This window comes from Thalia democratica, chromosome 6, assembly GCF_965202585.1.
Source record: "Thalia democratica chromosome 6, ktThaDemo2.hap1.1, whole genome shotgun sequence".
NCBI lineage: Eukaryota > Metazoa > Chordata > Thaliacea > Salpida > Salpidae > Thalia > Thalia democratica.
The window spans coordinates 1,229,497-1,247,222 of NC_139170.1; the positions used below are offsets into that span (position 1 = coordinate 1,229,497).

General features: G+C 24.9%; 1 protein-coding gene across 7 annotated transcripts in view; it reads right to left on the reverse strand.

Moving 5' to 3' along the window:
* The window catches only part of LOC145838681 (tight junction protein ZO-3-like), a 49,921-nt gene extending 44,093 nt beyond the window's left edge, over window positions 1-5,828 (reverse strand). For 6 of the 7 annotated variants that reach the window (XM_082946310.1, XM_082946308.1, XM_082946307.1 and 3 more), the window contains exons 1-6: window positions 5,762-5,828; window positions 3,233-3,401; window positions 2,836-2,938; window positions 2,389-2,549; window positions 1,584-1,787; window positions 1,010-1,087 (exon numbers count right to left, since the gene is read on the reverse strand). In XM_082946310.1, coding sequence (XP_082802436.1) covers window positions 1,010-1,087; window positions 1,584-1,787; window positions 2,389-2,549; window positions 2,836-2,938; window positions 3,233-3,387 — 701 coding nt within the window. In that variant the 5' untranslated portion in view covers window positions 3,388-3,401; window positions 5,762-5,828. Of the gene's footprint in view, window positions 1-1,009; window positions 1,088-1,583; window positions 1,788-2,388; window positions 2,550-2,835; window positions 2,939-3,232; window positions 3,405-5,761 lie in introns of all 7 variants that reach the window. The other variant, XM_082946304.1, reaches the window with a different exon arrangement.
* Window positions 5,829-17,726: the final 11,898 nt, after the last annotated feature.

Genomic DNA, 17,726 nt, shown 5'->3' on the forward strand with positions numbered 1-17,726 from the left:
TTTATTTCTTTTGAATATTTTAAATTAAGTACAACAAAATAACTTAATTGAAATACTTTAAAACACAATTAACACAAAAAACTTCATATTTTGTTTTTTCAATGTTTTTTTAGTTAAGTTCAGCAGGACATTTAAAACATAAGTAATTAAATAATAAAGGTTAAAGTTAGAATTTCCAAGAAATTGTACTTTTTTTTTTTTACTGCAAATTTTTTGTTTTAATTTGTCAAATATTAATGAAAATATTACTCATAACAGTTCTAATTTCATTTGTCAACAATTTCAAACAATTTTAAAAGTGCACCTAAATTCTAACTTGACTTTCAGTAACTAATAGGGAAACAGTTAAGTACTTGATGACTAATTAATTAACAGCAATTGAGGAGAAATTGAAATATTTGAGTGTGTAGTAAATAAACTATTTGGTAAACAAACTTTACAAGCCTTATTTGTAGCATAACTTTACTTTACTGATTTCATTTGATGGTGTTGACTTCAAGATTGTTAAATTATCACAAGATAGTATAAATTACCATAGTTTGAGCTTTATTTTTCAATTTATTAAAAGTTAAACTTTTATTGCCATTGTAATTCAACGCAAACATAAATAAAAAACAGTTACTAGTAAAGAATAATAGTAATTATTAATAAATGTAGAAAAACACAGTGTTGTTTTGTTTTATATTAATTTGTAAGTATAAGTTGAATGTAATTAGTTCGTATCACAAGCATTGAATCAAGCTATACCTAGTTACTTTTCATCTTTTAATTTGCTCAATACTAATACCATGAACTAAGTTAGTGGTTAAGATTAAAGTGAGTAATATCTTAATCATTATCATAGGGCGTCCATTTTTTTCAATAAAAATTAATACTGACCCATATGTTAAAAACTACAGTATAAACTATACTTACTTTTAATGGGTTATAAACATTTTCAATTGCTTTTCAGACAAAATCAATTTTGTATTTTTGATACTTTACCAGTATATTTTAGTAATAAACTAACTATGAAGGGCTTCTTCTTTTCGAATGTCTCGAGTATCTTCCAGGTGATCTCGAGTATGATCTTCCTCTGGATCTGCGGCTGTTTGCAAATGAGGATTTTTTGACACAATTGTATCTTACTGGGTTTCTACTTGATCAATACATACAAAATACAATTTTTAATTTGCGAATAAAGTTCAAATGCTTTTACACAATTGTACCTTACTGAGTATCTAATTCAATACATACAAAAATAAAATTGTTAATTTGTGAATAAAATTCAAAATCTTTTACACAATCTTTATTTTACTGGATTTCTAATTCAATACATACAAAGCTAAAAATTGTTATTTTGTTTTACATAAAATATAAAAACAACTGAGACGTTTAAATTTTTTATATATTAGGTTTACGGAACGAAATTTTATAGGGGTGTAACTAATTGATCAAAGGTACAAAAGTATAAAATTAGTTAACAACTAAAGTTATAATTGAGTATTATTTCATAACAAAATAATCTGTTTTCCAACAATGTATTTTTAACATTAAAATAGTATATTTATCAACTATATTTATTTATAATATTTTCTCCAAACCTCCTGACACTTGGTGACCTTCTTCTCGGACTGGGACTTCTGCTGATGTCCCTGGATCTTGATCTCCTCCTTGAAGGGCTTCTCGACAGATCCCTGCTTCTGCTCCTTCTCCTGGGACTTCTTGAAAGATCCCTGGACCTGGATCTTCTCCTGGAGCGGGAGTCCAAGTCCCTGCTGTGTGACCTTCTTCGCGAGTCTAAATCTCTGTTGGTGGGGATTAGTTGTTTGGATGAAAACTTTAACGTTTTAAATAATGTAATATCAATTATAACTGACTTAATGCTATATTACAAAAAATATTCTAATTACTTAATGTATTTAGGTTTTAAAAGCTTAAACTATTAGCAAGGTTAAATTATTTTTTTACAGGAATACTTTGATATGTCATAAGGTCCATACAACGCAACTTGCAGAGGTAAAAATAATTAATATGAACCTGTACTTTAAATCAAATATATTTATTAAAATATTCCAACCTCTGGTAGTACCTATATCTTTCTGCTTCTCTTACACCTAAAGCTGTGCTATTCCATCCTCTACATGATTTTTTGTACAAAATTTCAAGGTTAATATGAGTATATATATGCAAGTATGAAGAATACAACTTAAATTTAACAGTTGTACTATAAATACAACTTAAGATGGAAAAAAAATTAACAAAATATATTGAATACTAATGAAAACAAAGTAAACTGGTAAAAACTTTCATCTTTATATAAAACTGTAAATAATATTATATATCTACATTTACTGCAACAGTTTTGCAAATAAAAACTTAATATTGCTATTCTTTAACTCCTCTGACCTGCTGTGACTTCTGTACCTTCCGCTTTGTCTTCCCCTGCTCCTACTTCTATACCTGCTCCTAGCAGGAGAGTGATCCAAGTCTCTTGATCTCGATCTCCTCAGAGGTCCCGGAGGAGGTGTGTCCCTCTCAACGCGAACCAACACCTTCCTTTTCACTGACTGTTTGTAAAAATATTTTGATTTAAGATATTTCCATCTTTGGGATTAAATATACTATAACTTAATAAGTGGCTTATAAAACAATATATCTTTTTTTGAAACAATAAACTCACTATGCGTTTAGTGTAGATGAGACACAATTTACTATTATATTATTATATAATATTATTATTATATTAAATTAAGTTGTAATAATATGATAATAATTAATTTAAACACAAACAATTATACTCAATGAATATTATTACATATAAAACATATCTTAAAATTTATACATCAAACTAACAAGTTCAACTCTGTTTCCACATTTTCTCAATTTATCAACAGCTTGGCCCTGGTTCATGTTATATGTTGGTCGCCCATTTATCCTTACTAGGATGTCATTTTTTCTGTTTTATTTTATTTATTACCAACAGTAAAATACACATGTTTTCATACTAAATACAATGTTATACTCTTCATTTATGTGTAAAAAATATCTTAAATGTATTTTTATTATACCCAGTTGTTATTGTAAAACCACACAAATTTTTAAACTACTAACATTAATTCTACACAATTAAACAGATAACAATTTCCCAAAAAAATTTTCATTGTAACTCTATAATGAAAACCAAAGAAAAAACTGTAGTTAAATTATTTTATTGCACAGCTTAATATAAACAATAAAACAAATTACAAACTGGAACTTGTTGACAGCAGGACCAACTGGTACCACATCGGAAATAATGACCTGGTTCTCACCAGCAACAAACTGTCCACCAATGGCCACACCGAAACCAACACCCGGTTGTTTGTCCAGCACGTAAGTGTGCTCTTGCCATATCATGTCATCCATTTTATTTATTTTTGCTGTTAAAAAGTTTTGTTTATTATTATTCATATATTTTTATTTGTATATATCTAAATAATTACGCTTTTGCCATATCATGTCATCCATTTTATTTATTTTTGCTCTTAAAAAGTTTTATTTGTTATTTAAATATTTTTATTTGTATTATATTTACATAAGTGAGCTCTTGCCATACCATGTCATCCATTTTATTTATTTTTGCTGTTAAAAGCTTTATTTGTTATTTATGATGTCATCCATACATTTATTATATATGTTAAACATTATTTAACTATTATCATTTTTATTATTATAAGTTGTATAAGTATGTTTTTGCCATATTATGTTATCCATTACCTATTTCTACTATTAGATTTATAATTTGTTATTATTTATGTAAATTATAAAATTTTTGTGTGTTAATATCATGTCACTTATTATTTATTTTTGCTGTTAAATACTTTTTAATGATGCTTAATTCTTTGTAATATTAAGGGTTGTAATTCTTAGAGGAAAAACACTCAGCCTGAATTTATAAAAATATTGAAAATATCAATAAATGAGTCAAAAACGTTTTTTTAGATACTGTAAATGTAGCATAAATACATAGAACTACCAGAGTGCTAACAAAAAATTTATTGGAAGCACATTTTTTAAGAAAAAAAAAGTTTAGGTTAAAAAACTAGCCAGAGATTCAGGAAAATATCTAAACTACCTTAAGTTTTGCAAAAAAAAAAATTAAACAAGAGAAGTTAACTTGAGCTTTTCAAATTCTTAAAACTAGCTGAATAACCCTGAATAAAATGAGTGTGTGACAAAACTTGAATATTTTACAACAACAATCAATCTACTATTTTATTTTAACAGTTTCCAAATACTTTTTTGATTTTATTAGGTCCAATACCTAATTACAACAAATAGGGTCTTTCAGGGTGGGTTTGAAGGAAAAAGCCAGCCTGAGTAGACAGTAACAAAAAGATGCCTTAGTTTGTTGAGTTTATGACAAACTAAGAAAAATAATTTCTATGAGTCAAAATAAAAAAATTAAGTCAATCAAGCCTAAATATTGACAAAAGGACTGAATAAAAAAACAATTAAAATAATTTATGTTCAAAAAACATACTTTAATTTTTCTAAAAAAATCAAAGCTAGCCTGATTTTTTCAAAAACATTTTAAAAATCCTGTTTTTTTTTATGTTTAAACTAGCCTGAGTTTCTCAAAAATGTTAAACTAACTAGCATAAGTGTGTGTGGCAACCTTGTTTAAAGTTAGTAATAAAAAAAATTTCAAAATCATCTTTAGTAATTATAGGATGATCCGTTTTATTATTTAATGAATGTACTTCAATAAAAAACTTGATAATTTTCAATAATAAAATTAACTACAAAGTACATAACAAATTTCAAACAACTTATATAATTAAAAAAGTTACTAATATTTATTAAGTTTTTCAAATCCTTATCAACTATTTTTTAAATGCAACCATTGTAAAAATAATGTTCTTGCTTAATTTTAAATTAGAAGTAGTATAAATACTTAAAATAACTATAAAATTAGTACACTTCTACCTTAATTTTGTAATAGCTCTCACAAACAAAGTACTAATTTAATATTTTAAAAAAGATATAAATCAAACAGCATTTAAAAATTAGCAGATAGACATAACTACTATCTATATGCAGATATTTCATTGTTGAACACAAAACAACAAAAGTTCATTAGCTTTGTTAAACTGCACAAAAGAAATTTTAACAAATTAACACAAATTAGTATTAAGCTAAAATTACAACTAATAAAAAACAATTATTTTCTTTTAACTAGTAGATATTATTAAAAGTTATTAAGTAATTTTTTGCTTTGACCAATTTAAATTTATAAAAGTCAAAAAAATGAAATTTTGGATAATTTGTCCTACTAATGTATTAAACAAAAATAGTTGCATTTTATGAATAGCAGGCAAAATTGCTGAGCAATCAATTTATATTCTGCAATCCATTGCACACTAAATAGTAAATTAGGAAACAATACAAGTTCATTACTTCCTTTTTAGTAACCTATATACATGTTTGAATAATAAAGTAGGTCTCTATGTAAGGATTTAGTTTTAAAAAGTACAGATAGTTCAGAAATCAATGATAAAAGTAGCTTAATAATAATTTAGTTGACAATGAGTTGTACACCTTTTTTAAAGATTTAATAACATTTAAATTACTTGAATCAAAAAATTTGCTTGACTTAGGATTTAAATATTTTCATTTTTATGTCTGAAAAAATAACTTTAACTCAATTTTTTTCAAAGAAGCAACTTATATTAGGCATTAATTTTTTAACTCAATAAGTTTTGTAATATTAGTTTATGAAAGTTAACAAATTACTTACCTTAACTGTTTTGTATTTGTTCCTTTTAAAATAAATATGTTTTGTTAATATAAAGTAAATGAAATCTGAAAGTATTGTTTATTATTTATAATTAAAACAAACAGTTTATTTTATCTTTCCAATATTATCAAATTTCTAAAAATCATTAATTAATTAGTTTGAAGTATTACAAATCAACAAAAATGTATATAAATGTTTTTTACATAATTTTTTTTAATATTCCAAAATTACTTTTTTAATGATAGTATACATTATAATTTTTGTTAAAAAGTGAATATATGAAATTAAAATAAAACTGGCAAATATATTTACAAATTTCCTTTCACATTAATCATAAAATGAATATCCTGCTAATATACAAAATTTCAAGCCTGATAATTAAATTAACATTTTAAAAGAAATCTTATATGTGAATTTAGATCCAAATATTTTTTGTAATTTAATTTTGTACAGTTTATAATTAAATTTAAAGTAGTTTAATATTAACTTGTTCTTTATTTTTAAATTAAAAAAATCACCCATGTAAAAAGCAAAACTTTGGTCAATATTTGAAATGTAACATATGTAATTTCAAAACATTACTTTTACGACTTTAAATTTTAAAAAGAGGAAAAAATAATGACATACTATTAAAAGACAAAAATTATTTTTTATTTATATCTTTAACATTTGCTGTTAGGTTATTCACGTTTAAAAATTAAAATTTTATATATATTTTTAGTCAAAAAATAATTAGTATGGTTGTAGAATGAATTGGTTTTGTATGTCATTATTTAAATGTCAAAGAAAGGTTAATCTATTGAAAATTAAAATAAAACCCTTTATACTTGGTACTTGGTATTTAATAGTTGATAAGTGCTAGCAGACTAAAAGAGGTATGTTGATATACATGTCAGCAGAAGATTTAATATTTTCTTATATACAAAGACACTATGCAATTGTGTAATTTTTAGAAAATATTAAAATTACTTATCTTTATTGGAAGTAATTAGAAGCTACAGTAACTATTATTTGTGTTACTGTAAATGTTACTGTTATCAACTTTCTCTAAGTTGAACATTGCAATATGAAAACCCATTTCAAAACACATATACAAAAAAAATCTTCTAAATGTTTTAATAATACAACAAAACTTTACAATTGTAAAAATTTGGAATTAGTAGTATTGAGTTTTTTCTTCACATAGTGTTTTTGTATTTTAGTTAGCCAATTACAACAACATTAAAACTGGTGGTCTTCTATTTAATTTTTAAAGAATAAAAAACTGTTCTAAAACACTAAGTTGTGATTTAAACCCTAAATATATGAAAGAATATATTGCTTTTAAGCTCTTTTTAAATGTTACTTTTGTTTGCTATAGTGTTTATTCAAACTTTTTTGATAAAACTTTCTACTGTTCATTGCAGTGGTTATCAAAAATTACTGTGCACACTTGGAAAAAAACTGGTCACTTTTATAAATTTTTTTGTTTCTTAAACTATTTTTGACATGCTGCAATAAGTTTTTAAATAAGCATTTTGGTAAAACTCATTCAAAATTTTTAATGTTAACTGACTTGTGCATCATTTCTTTTTATAGAACTTTTATTGTAGTAAATTGGATCAATATAAATAAACATGTGACTTTGTTTAATCTTTTGGTGTTACCAAGCTACATAATTCTTATTAATATCAGATCAGGGATTTAAATCTCAACAGTATATGTTTTATAAACTTTAAAATAAATAAACATATACGCTGAAATTTAAAATAAAAATAAAAGACTATAAAATTTAAAATAAATAAATTAAGTCTAGTAGCTTTAACTTGAATAATTTTATTGTGACCCTATAATATCAAACCACAACAAAAAACCTGGGTTAACAACTGTAGGTCTTGTTGAAACAACTGTTAAAGATAAACCACAAAGGTTAAATATCTCTATTTCAACAGTATACATTGGAAGATTTATAATCAAGTTTTTTAAGTTTAGCTTTATTGTGTAAATTTTAATATACTATGCTTGTTAAACCATTGTATATTGATTTCTCTTATTTTTGTTTTCTAAGTAGCTACCTAACTAAGTAATACAATAAAAATGTTATTAGTACATTTCTTATGTTAAATAAATGCAACATAATATATAGCATTGTCAATAAATTACTTTTGTTTTAATTTTTTCGCATTTCTATGATGCAACAAACTATCAATGAAAAAGTTACGCTTATTTAAAAATTATGAATAATAATTTTTACAAAAGCAGTGTATTAAAATTTTTTAATAAAAATAATTTAAATAATAAACAAAGAACGCCTCACTTAAGGGCGTGAATTTCGAAAATTTATCTCAACAATAAAACAGGCCTTCCAAGCGCAATTACTGAAGCGTAAAATTTATTACGGTTTTGGACTTTTAAAAACAAGTAGCAGGGCTTAGAAATTAACTTTTTTAAACTTTTGAATATAAAATAAAAGATAAATATTTTCTTTTAGTTAACATAAAGTTAATTTAATATAAGTTTATTTAAAAAGTTTAACACGTTTTGAAACTTATAATATGCTAAATTTATATATTAAATATAAAAGAAAAAAAAATTACATATGATTCGAGCTTAGTTTTATATGTAATGTATGTTATGTAGTACCACACCATAATATGTACCATAATATGTACCATAATATGTACCATAATATGTACCATAATATGTACCATAATATGTACCATAATATGCACATAATATGTACCACACCAAGTCTTTCTTAAAATTGATTTTTTCTTTTCTTTTTTTGTTTTATGAAAACGACTATCGAACATTTTAAACTAAGTTTAAGAAATGAAATTTATTTACTTGTTTATAACTGATAAAAAAATAGGTTTAATCGTTTGCTACCAAAAGATCCTAGTGAAATAACTTCACTGCAATATAAATAAAAACAAATTATACAGTAATTTTCCTTAACAGTACCAACATACTTTTCTGTGTGTTAACGAATCACAACACTTCAACTGGGTTCTGTAAAAAAATAATTACTGTAATGAAAGAATAGAAGTATAGAATAAAGTAGGTGTATACATGTTTTCATTAAAATAAAAAAATTCTACAGATAATTGTTAATAATAGGTAAAATACTTAATATTAAATCCGACTGTTATTAAACTATATAGTATTTGTAGTTATTAAATCTAAAATAAGTAAATAAGTTTACAAATTAATTAGTTAAAATAACCTCATTTATATTGTGACGTGATTATTGGATGTAATTAATGTATTTTGTTCATTCATTGACCACAGTAAAATTTGAATCAGTTTTTTTTTCCATTAACGTGAGTGGTTTGTTTATATTTTGATTTGTTTTTTTTGTTGTGTATTTTAGTTTACTTTATTTATTTTAGACTTAATAATTACATATGTTATACAGTTTTATAAGAGTTGGATTTAATATAAAGTATTTTACCTAATATTAATTATTATCTCTAAAAAAAATTTTATTTTAATGAAAACATGTATACACCTACTTTATTCTATGCTTCAATTCTTTCATTAGAGTGATAATTTTTTTACAGAAACCAGTTGAAGTGTGTTGATTTGTTAACACACAGAAACATATATTGGTCAATAAAGGAAGATTACTGTACAATTTGTTTTTATTTACTTGTTTTCAAATTTTTTAATTTTTTAAATTTATTTCAATCTGTTAATAGCTAAACTAAACTTATTCTCAGATTTTTACAACTGTCAACTATATTTGATAACAACAGTAAAATTTGTAGTTTTACAATAAGTAACTACATTTTATTTAATGTTTATAAATGATTTTTTTTCTTTAGTTATTTTCAAAAACTTAGTCTAGTGTAACAAATTGGTATTCGTGTTTTTATAATAAAAACTTATTTAGAACAATTCTTTCTAGACAAGACTTTAAAAGGTATCCGTGGTGTGCGACTCGCTCGATAACCGAAAGATTCTTCGTGCACTAGGTCCTAGGACCAAATATTTTGAGCGTCTTATTTGTGTCGTTCAGACTATGATAATTAGACTTGTTAATTTGTTTTTTAAAACTGTTTAAAGTTGTTAAATTTAGTCAAAAGTTATCAAACAAATTTTACTATTTAACTTAATTAGAAATATTAGGAATTAGTAAACTGGTATTTAATTTTTACACAACATAATTTATTGATTTGAATATAATTGAAGTATAGAGCGCAATAAATCTTAAATAAAACAAATAGGTCTTTAAACAAAATTTTAATCTCACTTTGCAAGTTTAACCTGATTATTTTTATTAACTGCCTTGCTCGTTTTGTGATTTTTGTTATAAGAAGACTTTTTTATAAAACTTATTTTTAACTCTAAAAATATTTTAGCTTGTAAAGGGACTTTTTCTTATAAGTTACAAAAATTATACTATCTTAAATTTAGTATATAAACTTATACTGTATTTAGAGTCATATCTGAATTTTAAGCTTTATTTAAGTATCTTTTAATTTTATTGTATAAATTGTAATTTTTCCACTCATTTATTTAGTATATTATTGTTTACACAACGTACTATGTTTTATAAATATCTAACGTGGTAATAAATAGAACAATGAGTAAGTATTTTATACATATATTAACATTAAGACTTATTTATTCAAAAAGTATACTTTTATTAAGATTAAACACAGCACTGAAATACCAAACTATGAGTTTTTTATTAACCAAAACAATTAATTATTTTCTGTGGTAATATAGATAAATGATTTTACAAACATTACATAGTACATACTAAATTATTTCTGAGCTAATAAAAAGCAATCAAGTCACTTGATTCAAGTGTCTAAGCATATAAGCTTTTAATCAAGTACATCTATTCATTTGATTAAAAGCTAATGTTCATAAAGATTTAGTAGCTTAAAAAGTAAACAATCTCTAAAAAAACTGAGGGAAGTATAGAAGACTTTTTCTTTCACTCACAAAAGTAATAAAAAAAGCAAAATAATTGTTTTTAAATAACATCAAGTTAAGTAAAATTTTTGGTATTTTTGGCTAATTAACTTTTAAATGGCTTTTATATGTGTCAGAATTCAAAATAATCTCAACAAGTATTAAAAAACACTACTTTTTAGTTTAACTAACTTTAGAGTTCATTCAAATGTAAAATTTGTTTTAAAAAATCTAGAACAGGGTTTCTTAAAAGTGTAATTTTAGTAGGTTGGCAGTGGAATAATTTGTGCGGGCAGTTGTAAAATTTTGAACAACAAATAAATTCCACTAGATATTTTGGGGTAAGTAGTTAGGGACGATTAACTGTTTTTTACAAAATGGGATAACTATGAAAATCAGTTTAGAAAACCGTAATCTACAATTAAATAACTGTTTTTTGGTTTAAGCTTAATAAAATATATCGGTCAGCATAACTGACTTAGGAGGTTGTGTTAGTAAAATGAATATACAATATAAATACGAATATTATAGTTGGGAATATACTCTAAATCAGGGTTTCCCAAAGTTGGCCGGCCAATTAGACCCCTTTAGGGCCTTGACAAATGTTCAGGGGGCCATGAGCAGCAAACAGGTCAAAGGGGGGGGGGGGGCATGAGCAGTAAAGGAGCTACAGGGGAACCATGGAGCATAATTTGAAACTTACACTAGATCAGGGTTTCCCAAACTAATTTACTAAATCGCCCCCTTTTCAGAAATTTGAAAAATAATCGCCCCCCCACAATTTTAAAAAGTAGTTTTTCTCTTAAGTACAAACTTTTGAGCCAAAAAATTGTGTTCGAAATGTAATTTAGTCTGGTATTTCTTATACACGCACTTATCGGCTGTGTTCAAAATAGTTTACAGGGCTTGAGAAAATAAGTTACTGTTGTTTTCTTATAAGCCCAGTGAAGTGTATAAAAATACTTAAATATTAAAAAGCCTTGTGTAATCAGTAATCAATCCTGTTTAAATATGAATTGCTTTGAAACTAATGAAACTTTTAGGGTAGTGGTGGACAACTTTTGTAGTCAGCAATTCATATTTACTAAAAAATCATTTCTTGTTTCAACTCGTTTAAAAAATGTAATTGCGGGCTGCATAATTTACAAAAATAACATATAAGAAAATTAAACAACAACTCGAGCATAATTGTAATAAAATGATTTACTATTATTGTGATCTAGGAAATACTAAAGTAACTAAAAACCAAATTGAAAGTGTATTTCAAAATCATAAACATCAAAAAACTAAATTTTGTTTATTTTGCACAAGTAGTTTCAAGTTACTTGGCGGGTCGAAATTTGATTGAATCTGGACCGTAAGTTACCAATCTGAAATCTTAACTTAAACCTGACATTATAACTATCTCTCATTTAACGAATTTCGGACATTTAGAGTGAATACTAAGTAACTTATTTAAGCCGCACAAAATACTTAAAATATTATATAAATAGGCATATTCTAAAATTAAATACCAGAGATTAAAAAACTATAAAAGAATGAACGGATTTTTTTAAACATAATGAAATAGATATTAAAACATTATTGCTGATCAAGTTTTAGGAAGTTTGACCGACTGGTTGATTATCTCACATGAAAAGTGGGTTTATCAATACTTTCTGGTAATGCAGTAAAATTATTAATTTCAATGCTGAGATATATTTTAAGCAAGTTAGTTGTAAAACTAAAAATTTAATTCTAAACTTTTTAAACTATATATTTTTTAGTAGAATACCATTAAATAGTTTTTGACTTAAAATAACTTTTAGGAAACTAAACCTTAATTTTAACATTTTTTTTCTTCGTTTAAATTTAAAAAAAATCAAATGTTTTACAGTTAATTCTGTGAACAGAAAGTAATCGATTAAAAAAAAATCTTTTAATTGTGTTAAAACTTTCTTTTGTAACTGTAGCAGTCTTTTTAATTGCTTATTTAATACTGTTTAATTTTATTTTTTCTCTAGTTATTAGCCTATAATAATTTACTAGAAAAAAATAGTGAAAAACTAAAAGCTAGTGTTCAACTATTAAAATAAACAACATATTCTAATTGCTAATATATTAAAAAATAAGATAAAACAAAAAGCAGTTGTATAAATAGTTCAAAATTATTTAATATATAGATTTTCTAACAGTAATAAATCAAGTTAAAAAAAAAGTTTGAGTTTTATAATCTTTTAAATGAAAAAGTTGAAGCATTTCAAATAGAGACATCAAATCTGTACTCTTTTAAAACCGAAAATAATTTTTGAAATAAAAACTTTAATAGTTATCAAGGCTTTTTTATTTATACAGATTAAACAAGTAATAACAAAAATATGTCAAATAAATTTCTTTCAAACAAATACTTTAACCACTATGCTATAAAAACTTTTAGTGTAATGTAAATCGACAAATATAAACTACAAAATTAACCAGGTCAAAACAAAGCTATTAACATATTTAAAACATAAAACATTTAATAAATACAGTAGACTTTCTCTTCAATTCGCACTTTGAACAAAAAAAAAGTTTAAACTCAAAAATTATTACCATTTTTTTTACAAAATGATAAATTTAATTATGTTATATGCAATAACGTTATGAATAAACATGAAATCAACTAAAACATAAAACAAACAGTCATAAAAAAAAGATCTATATAAGCTATTAAATATTGTGTATTTTTTGTTTTATTAATACTTAGTTAGTAATAGACTTTATTTAAGTTAGGTTTAAGAAAGTATAAGTTTGCACTTTTTTTGGGTAAAAAGTGCGAACTTAAGAGGAAGTCTACCGTAATTAATATTTATTAGGCATTATGCAAACCTGTTATAGAATAAATAACTTAAAATATTTTTTTATATGAAAAGACTACTTAAATACAATACAAACCAGGTTAAACAAGAAGTATTTTAAAAGATCAAATAAATAAAAAAACTTTCATAAAATAATGTCTGCTACTGAATTCAAATATAATGCGAAGGATGAGGTTCATGAATTCTTGCAAGTTTTTCTAATCTGATTCTAAATCAGTCAAACAAACTCCAAGTCACCTCCTTGACAAATATCTAGATTAGATATTTTGCTCAAGATGTTGATAACTAAACTGAAAGCTTTCTCAACAACATAGCTAGAAGAAAAAACTACACACAACAATTTAAATTCCTCTCAAATGATTGGATACTTTTGCCTTAGTTTTTGTTGAGTTCAAAAGCTTTCATTTCGTTTTTTGGAAAAAAATTACTTTAAGTTCAAGGTCAGTTTGTAAGTCGGAGAAGGTTTCCTGTGAGTCGTTTACTTCAAAAAGATCTGCCACGAAGGGATCCATATTTTTATCTATATGATAGCTTTTTTGTGTCAAACCGAAATTTTACTACTTGATATGGTGAAATTGTTAAAAATTCTAGATTAAAAAAAATGTTTGCCTAAATTGTCAAATTCCAGGTTTTTCTAAGTAAATTGGCAACCCTGTATAGTTTTATTTTTTAGTCTAACTTAATGACTTTTCAAAAAACAATTGGAAATTTTATGAGGTGATAGTTAATATAGAAAACATAGATTTTTACAAACCATTTATGATCCTAAATAACTTATATGTAAGGTTAAAAAATAGTGAAAAGAATTCCGATCGTCTATGATCTATGTAAGTGTTAAATAAGAAAATATATAATTGAAAATATGTAATTAACTTGAAAGTATGAGTCATAAGTACTTGATTTTTTTCTCTATATTTTACATAAACACAATAAACTTTTTTGTTTAAGTTTTACCACAGGGTCAAATATTTAATAGCAAGCTAAAATTAGTAAAAGAGCAAAATAAAAAATTAAAATTTTATGACAACCCAAAATTTTAAAATCGCCCCCTTTTCGCCCCCTTACTAGTTATCGCCCACCCTTTCGCCCCCTTACTAATTATCGCCCCCCGAAATACTAAAATCGCCCCCAGGGGGGCGATATCGCCCACTTTGGGAAACCCTGCACTAGATACTCTAGAGTTTTTGATGAAGAGAAAAAAATCATAGGTGTTTTTACTGGTAGTTTTTCACTAGATATTCTGGAGTTGACAATGAAGAGTAAAAAAAAGTCCTAGGTGGTTTTATTAGTAGTTTTGAATCTTATACTAGATACTCCGGAGTTGACGATGAATAGCAAAAATTAAAACGGTCTTAGAAGTTTTTAATGGTTGTTTGAGTAATATTGTTGAAGGGGGCCATTTTAAAAAAGGTTTAAGAAACCCTATTCTGAATAGTTAGTTAGAATAGTAGTTTAAACAAGCTTTATTTTTACTAATTTTGATTAAACTTCTTTTTGACCTTTGTATATTTTTCATTGATATTTCTTAAATAATATTAGTTAAGTTTTGTTATGTCCCCTTAAAAATTTGAAAACTAAACGAAATTTAAACCTTTAGAACTGTATTAAACATTTAAAGACTTTACAACACTAAACTTAAAGTCAGTTTAATGATTTATGTAGTAATTGCTTTCTTTAGTTTTAGAATAAGTACAATTTTTTTTTGAAAGTACTTTTTTGTCGAGTAGAATTTTCTTCTTATGTTAGGATATGTTGTTTATTGACCAACAAAAATAACTTTGGTCCTAGGACCTGGTAAACAAAAAACCTTCTCGGTCATCGAGGTTATACACCATGGTTACAGTTGAATGTCTTGTTCAAAATTTTCAGTTGTTGAGGCAGTAGAAATAAGTCTAGAACTCCAGATAAGGTAAGGTATTTAAAAAAAAAACTTTTTTTACTATGACAACTTTGCTACTTAAATGATAAACCATATCTTATTTTTTATTTTTTCAAATGTTGCTTCCTTTCTATTATTACAGTTTTAGACTTGGACAAGTATTCAAAAAAAAAATTATATTCTAAAATAGACGAAAAATTGTTGTTGTTAATATCATTATTGTTATAATTGTTATTGATTTTTTTTCTTATTAAAAGCATACATTTTACAGTACTTATTTTCATATTTTAATTTATAAAAGTTAACTTCAGTTATTGTAAAAATCACTCCTTAAAATTCTTAAAAATAAAGTTTTAAACAGTTTATAAAACTATTCAAATGTTAAATTGTTTTTACTTTTTAAAGCTAAACTATTAAATATAATTTACCTTTTTAGCACAAAATACTTATTAACAAAATTTTTGTAAAATATTTCAGCGTATTAGATTTTAGTTTTTTTTAAATGGTTGTAACCCATAATTCAAGTATTCACACGTTTGTTATTAGTGTTGTTTAACTACTTTTAAAAGTTAGTTTAAAGCAGGGTTTCCAAAATCATTTACTAAATCGCCCCCTTTTAAGAAATTTAAAAAAGAATCGCCCAACCATGATTTTATAAACTATTTTTTCTTCTTAAGTACGCACTTTTGAGCCAAAAAAGTTGTATTCGAAATATAATTTAGTCTGGAACTTCTTATGCACGAACTTTTAGGTTTTGTTCAAAGAAATTTACAAGGCTTGAAAAAATAGTTTACAGTTATTTTCTTATAAGCCCATTAAAGTGTTATAAATACTTTAATATTAAAAAGCCTTTTGTAATCTGTAATCATTTCTGTTTAAATATGAATTGTTTTGAAACTAGTGAAACCTTTAGCTTAGTTGTGGACAACTTATGTAGTCAGCAAGTTATTTTTATTAAAAAAATCCTTTCTAGTTTAGACTTCAAGATTTATAAATAATTCGCTAATTGGTCCAGGACACAAGTCAATTGTTTTTACTGGTGATTTTTTCTCTGCATCAGTAGTTACAAAAATAAATAAACGATGGTTTAAAAATCTACCAGTTTATTGCAACATTTTGTTCAAATTAATTTCGGACAACAGTCCTTCATCAGTGAACTTTAAAACTCCTAGTTTAGACTTGTTAAAAAATGTACTTGCGGGCTGCATAATTTAAAAAACTAACATATAAGAAACTTAAAAAACTTGAGCAAAATTGTAATAAATTGATTTACTAGTATTGCGATATAAGATATACTATTGTGAACTGAAAACCAAATTGAAAGCGTGTTTTAGAGTATTAAGTAAAAGCTTAATTTTATTTGTTTTGCACAAGAAGTTTTCAAGTTACTTAGCGCGCCGAACTTTGACTGGATCTGGACCGTACGTTACCCATCTAAAATCTTAACTGAAACCTCAAATTATAATAATCTCTCATATAACGAATTTCCAAAATTTAGAAGGGGATGCTAAGTAACTTATTTAAGCCGCACAATATACTTAGATTATTTTATAAATAGGCATACTCTAAAATTACTTTACTATAGATTAAAAAACTACAAAAGAATTAACAGCTTATTTTACACATAATGAAATAAATATTAAAACATCATTGCTGATCTAGTTTTAGGAATTTGACCGACTGGTTTTTTATCTCAAATGAAAAGTGATTTTATCAATAGCTTATGTTAATGTAGAAAAATTACTAATTTCAATGCTAAAAGATTATAAGCAAGTTAGTTGTAAAGTTAAAAATCAATTTTTTGACCTTTTAAACTATATGTTTTGTAGTAGAATACCATGAAAAATTATTTGACCTAGACTAACCTTTAAAAAACTAAAACTTTTAAAAAATGACTAGTTTCAATATGTTCTAATGCAATAATGTTATGAATAAACGTAAAATCAACTAAAACATAAAATAAACATTCTTTAAAAAATATTGGTCTATATAAGCTATTAAGTATAATAAAACTTTTGTTTTACTAATACTTAGTTATTTACATACTTAATTTAAGTTACATTTAAGAAATTATAAATTTGCACTTTATTTTGGGTAAAAAGTGCGAACACAAGAAGAAATCTACCTTAATTATTTACTTTAGGCATTAAGCAAACCTGTTGTAGAATAAATAACTTAATAAAATTGTTATCATAAAAAGACTACTTAAATACAATACAAACCAGCTTATATAATAAATCTTTTAAAAATCAACTAAAATTAAAGACCTTACAGAACATAATGTCTGCAACTGAAGTCTATTCTAATGTTAAGGATGAGCTTCATAAGTGCTTGCGAGTTTTTC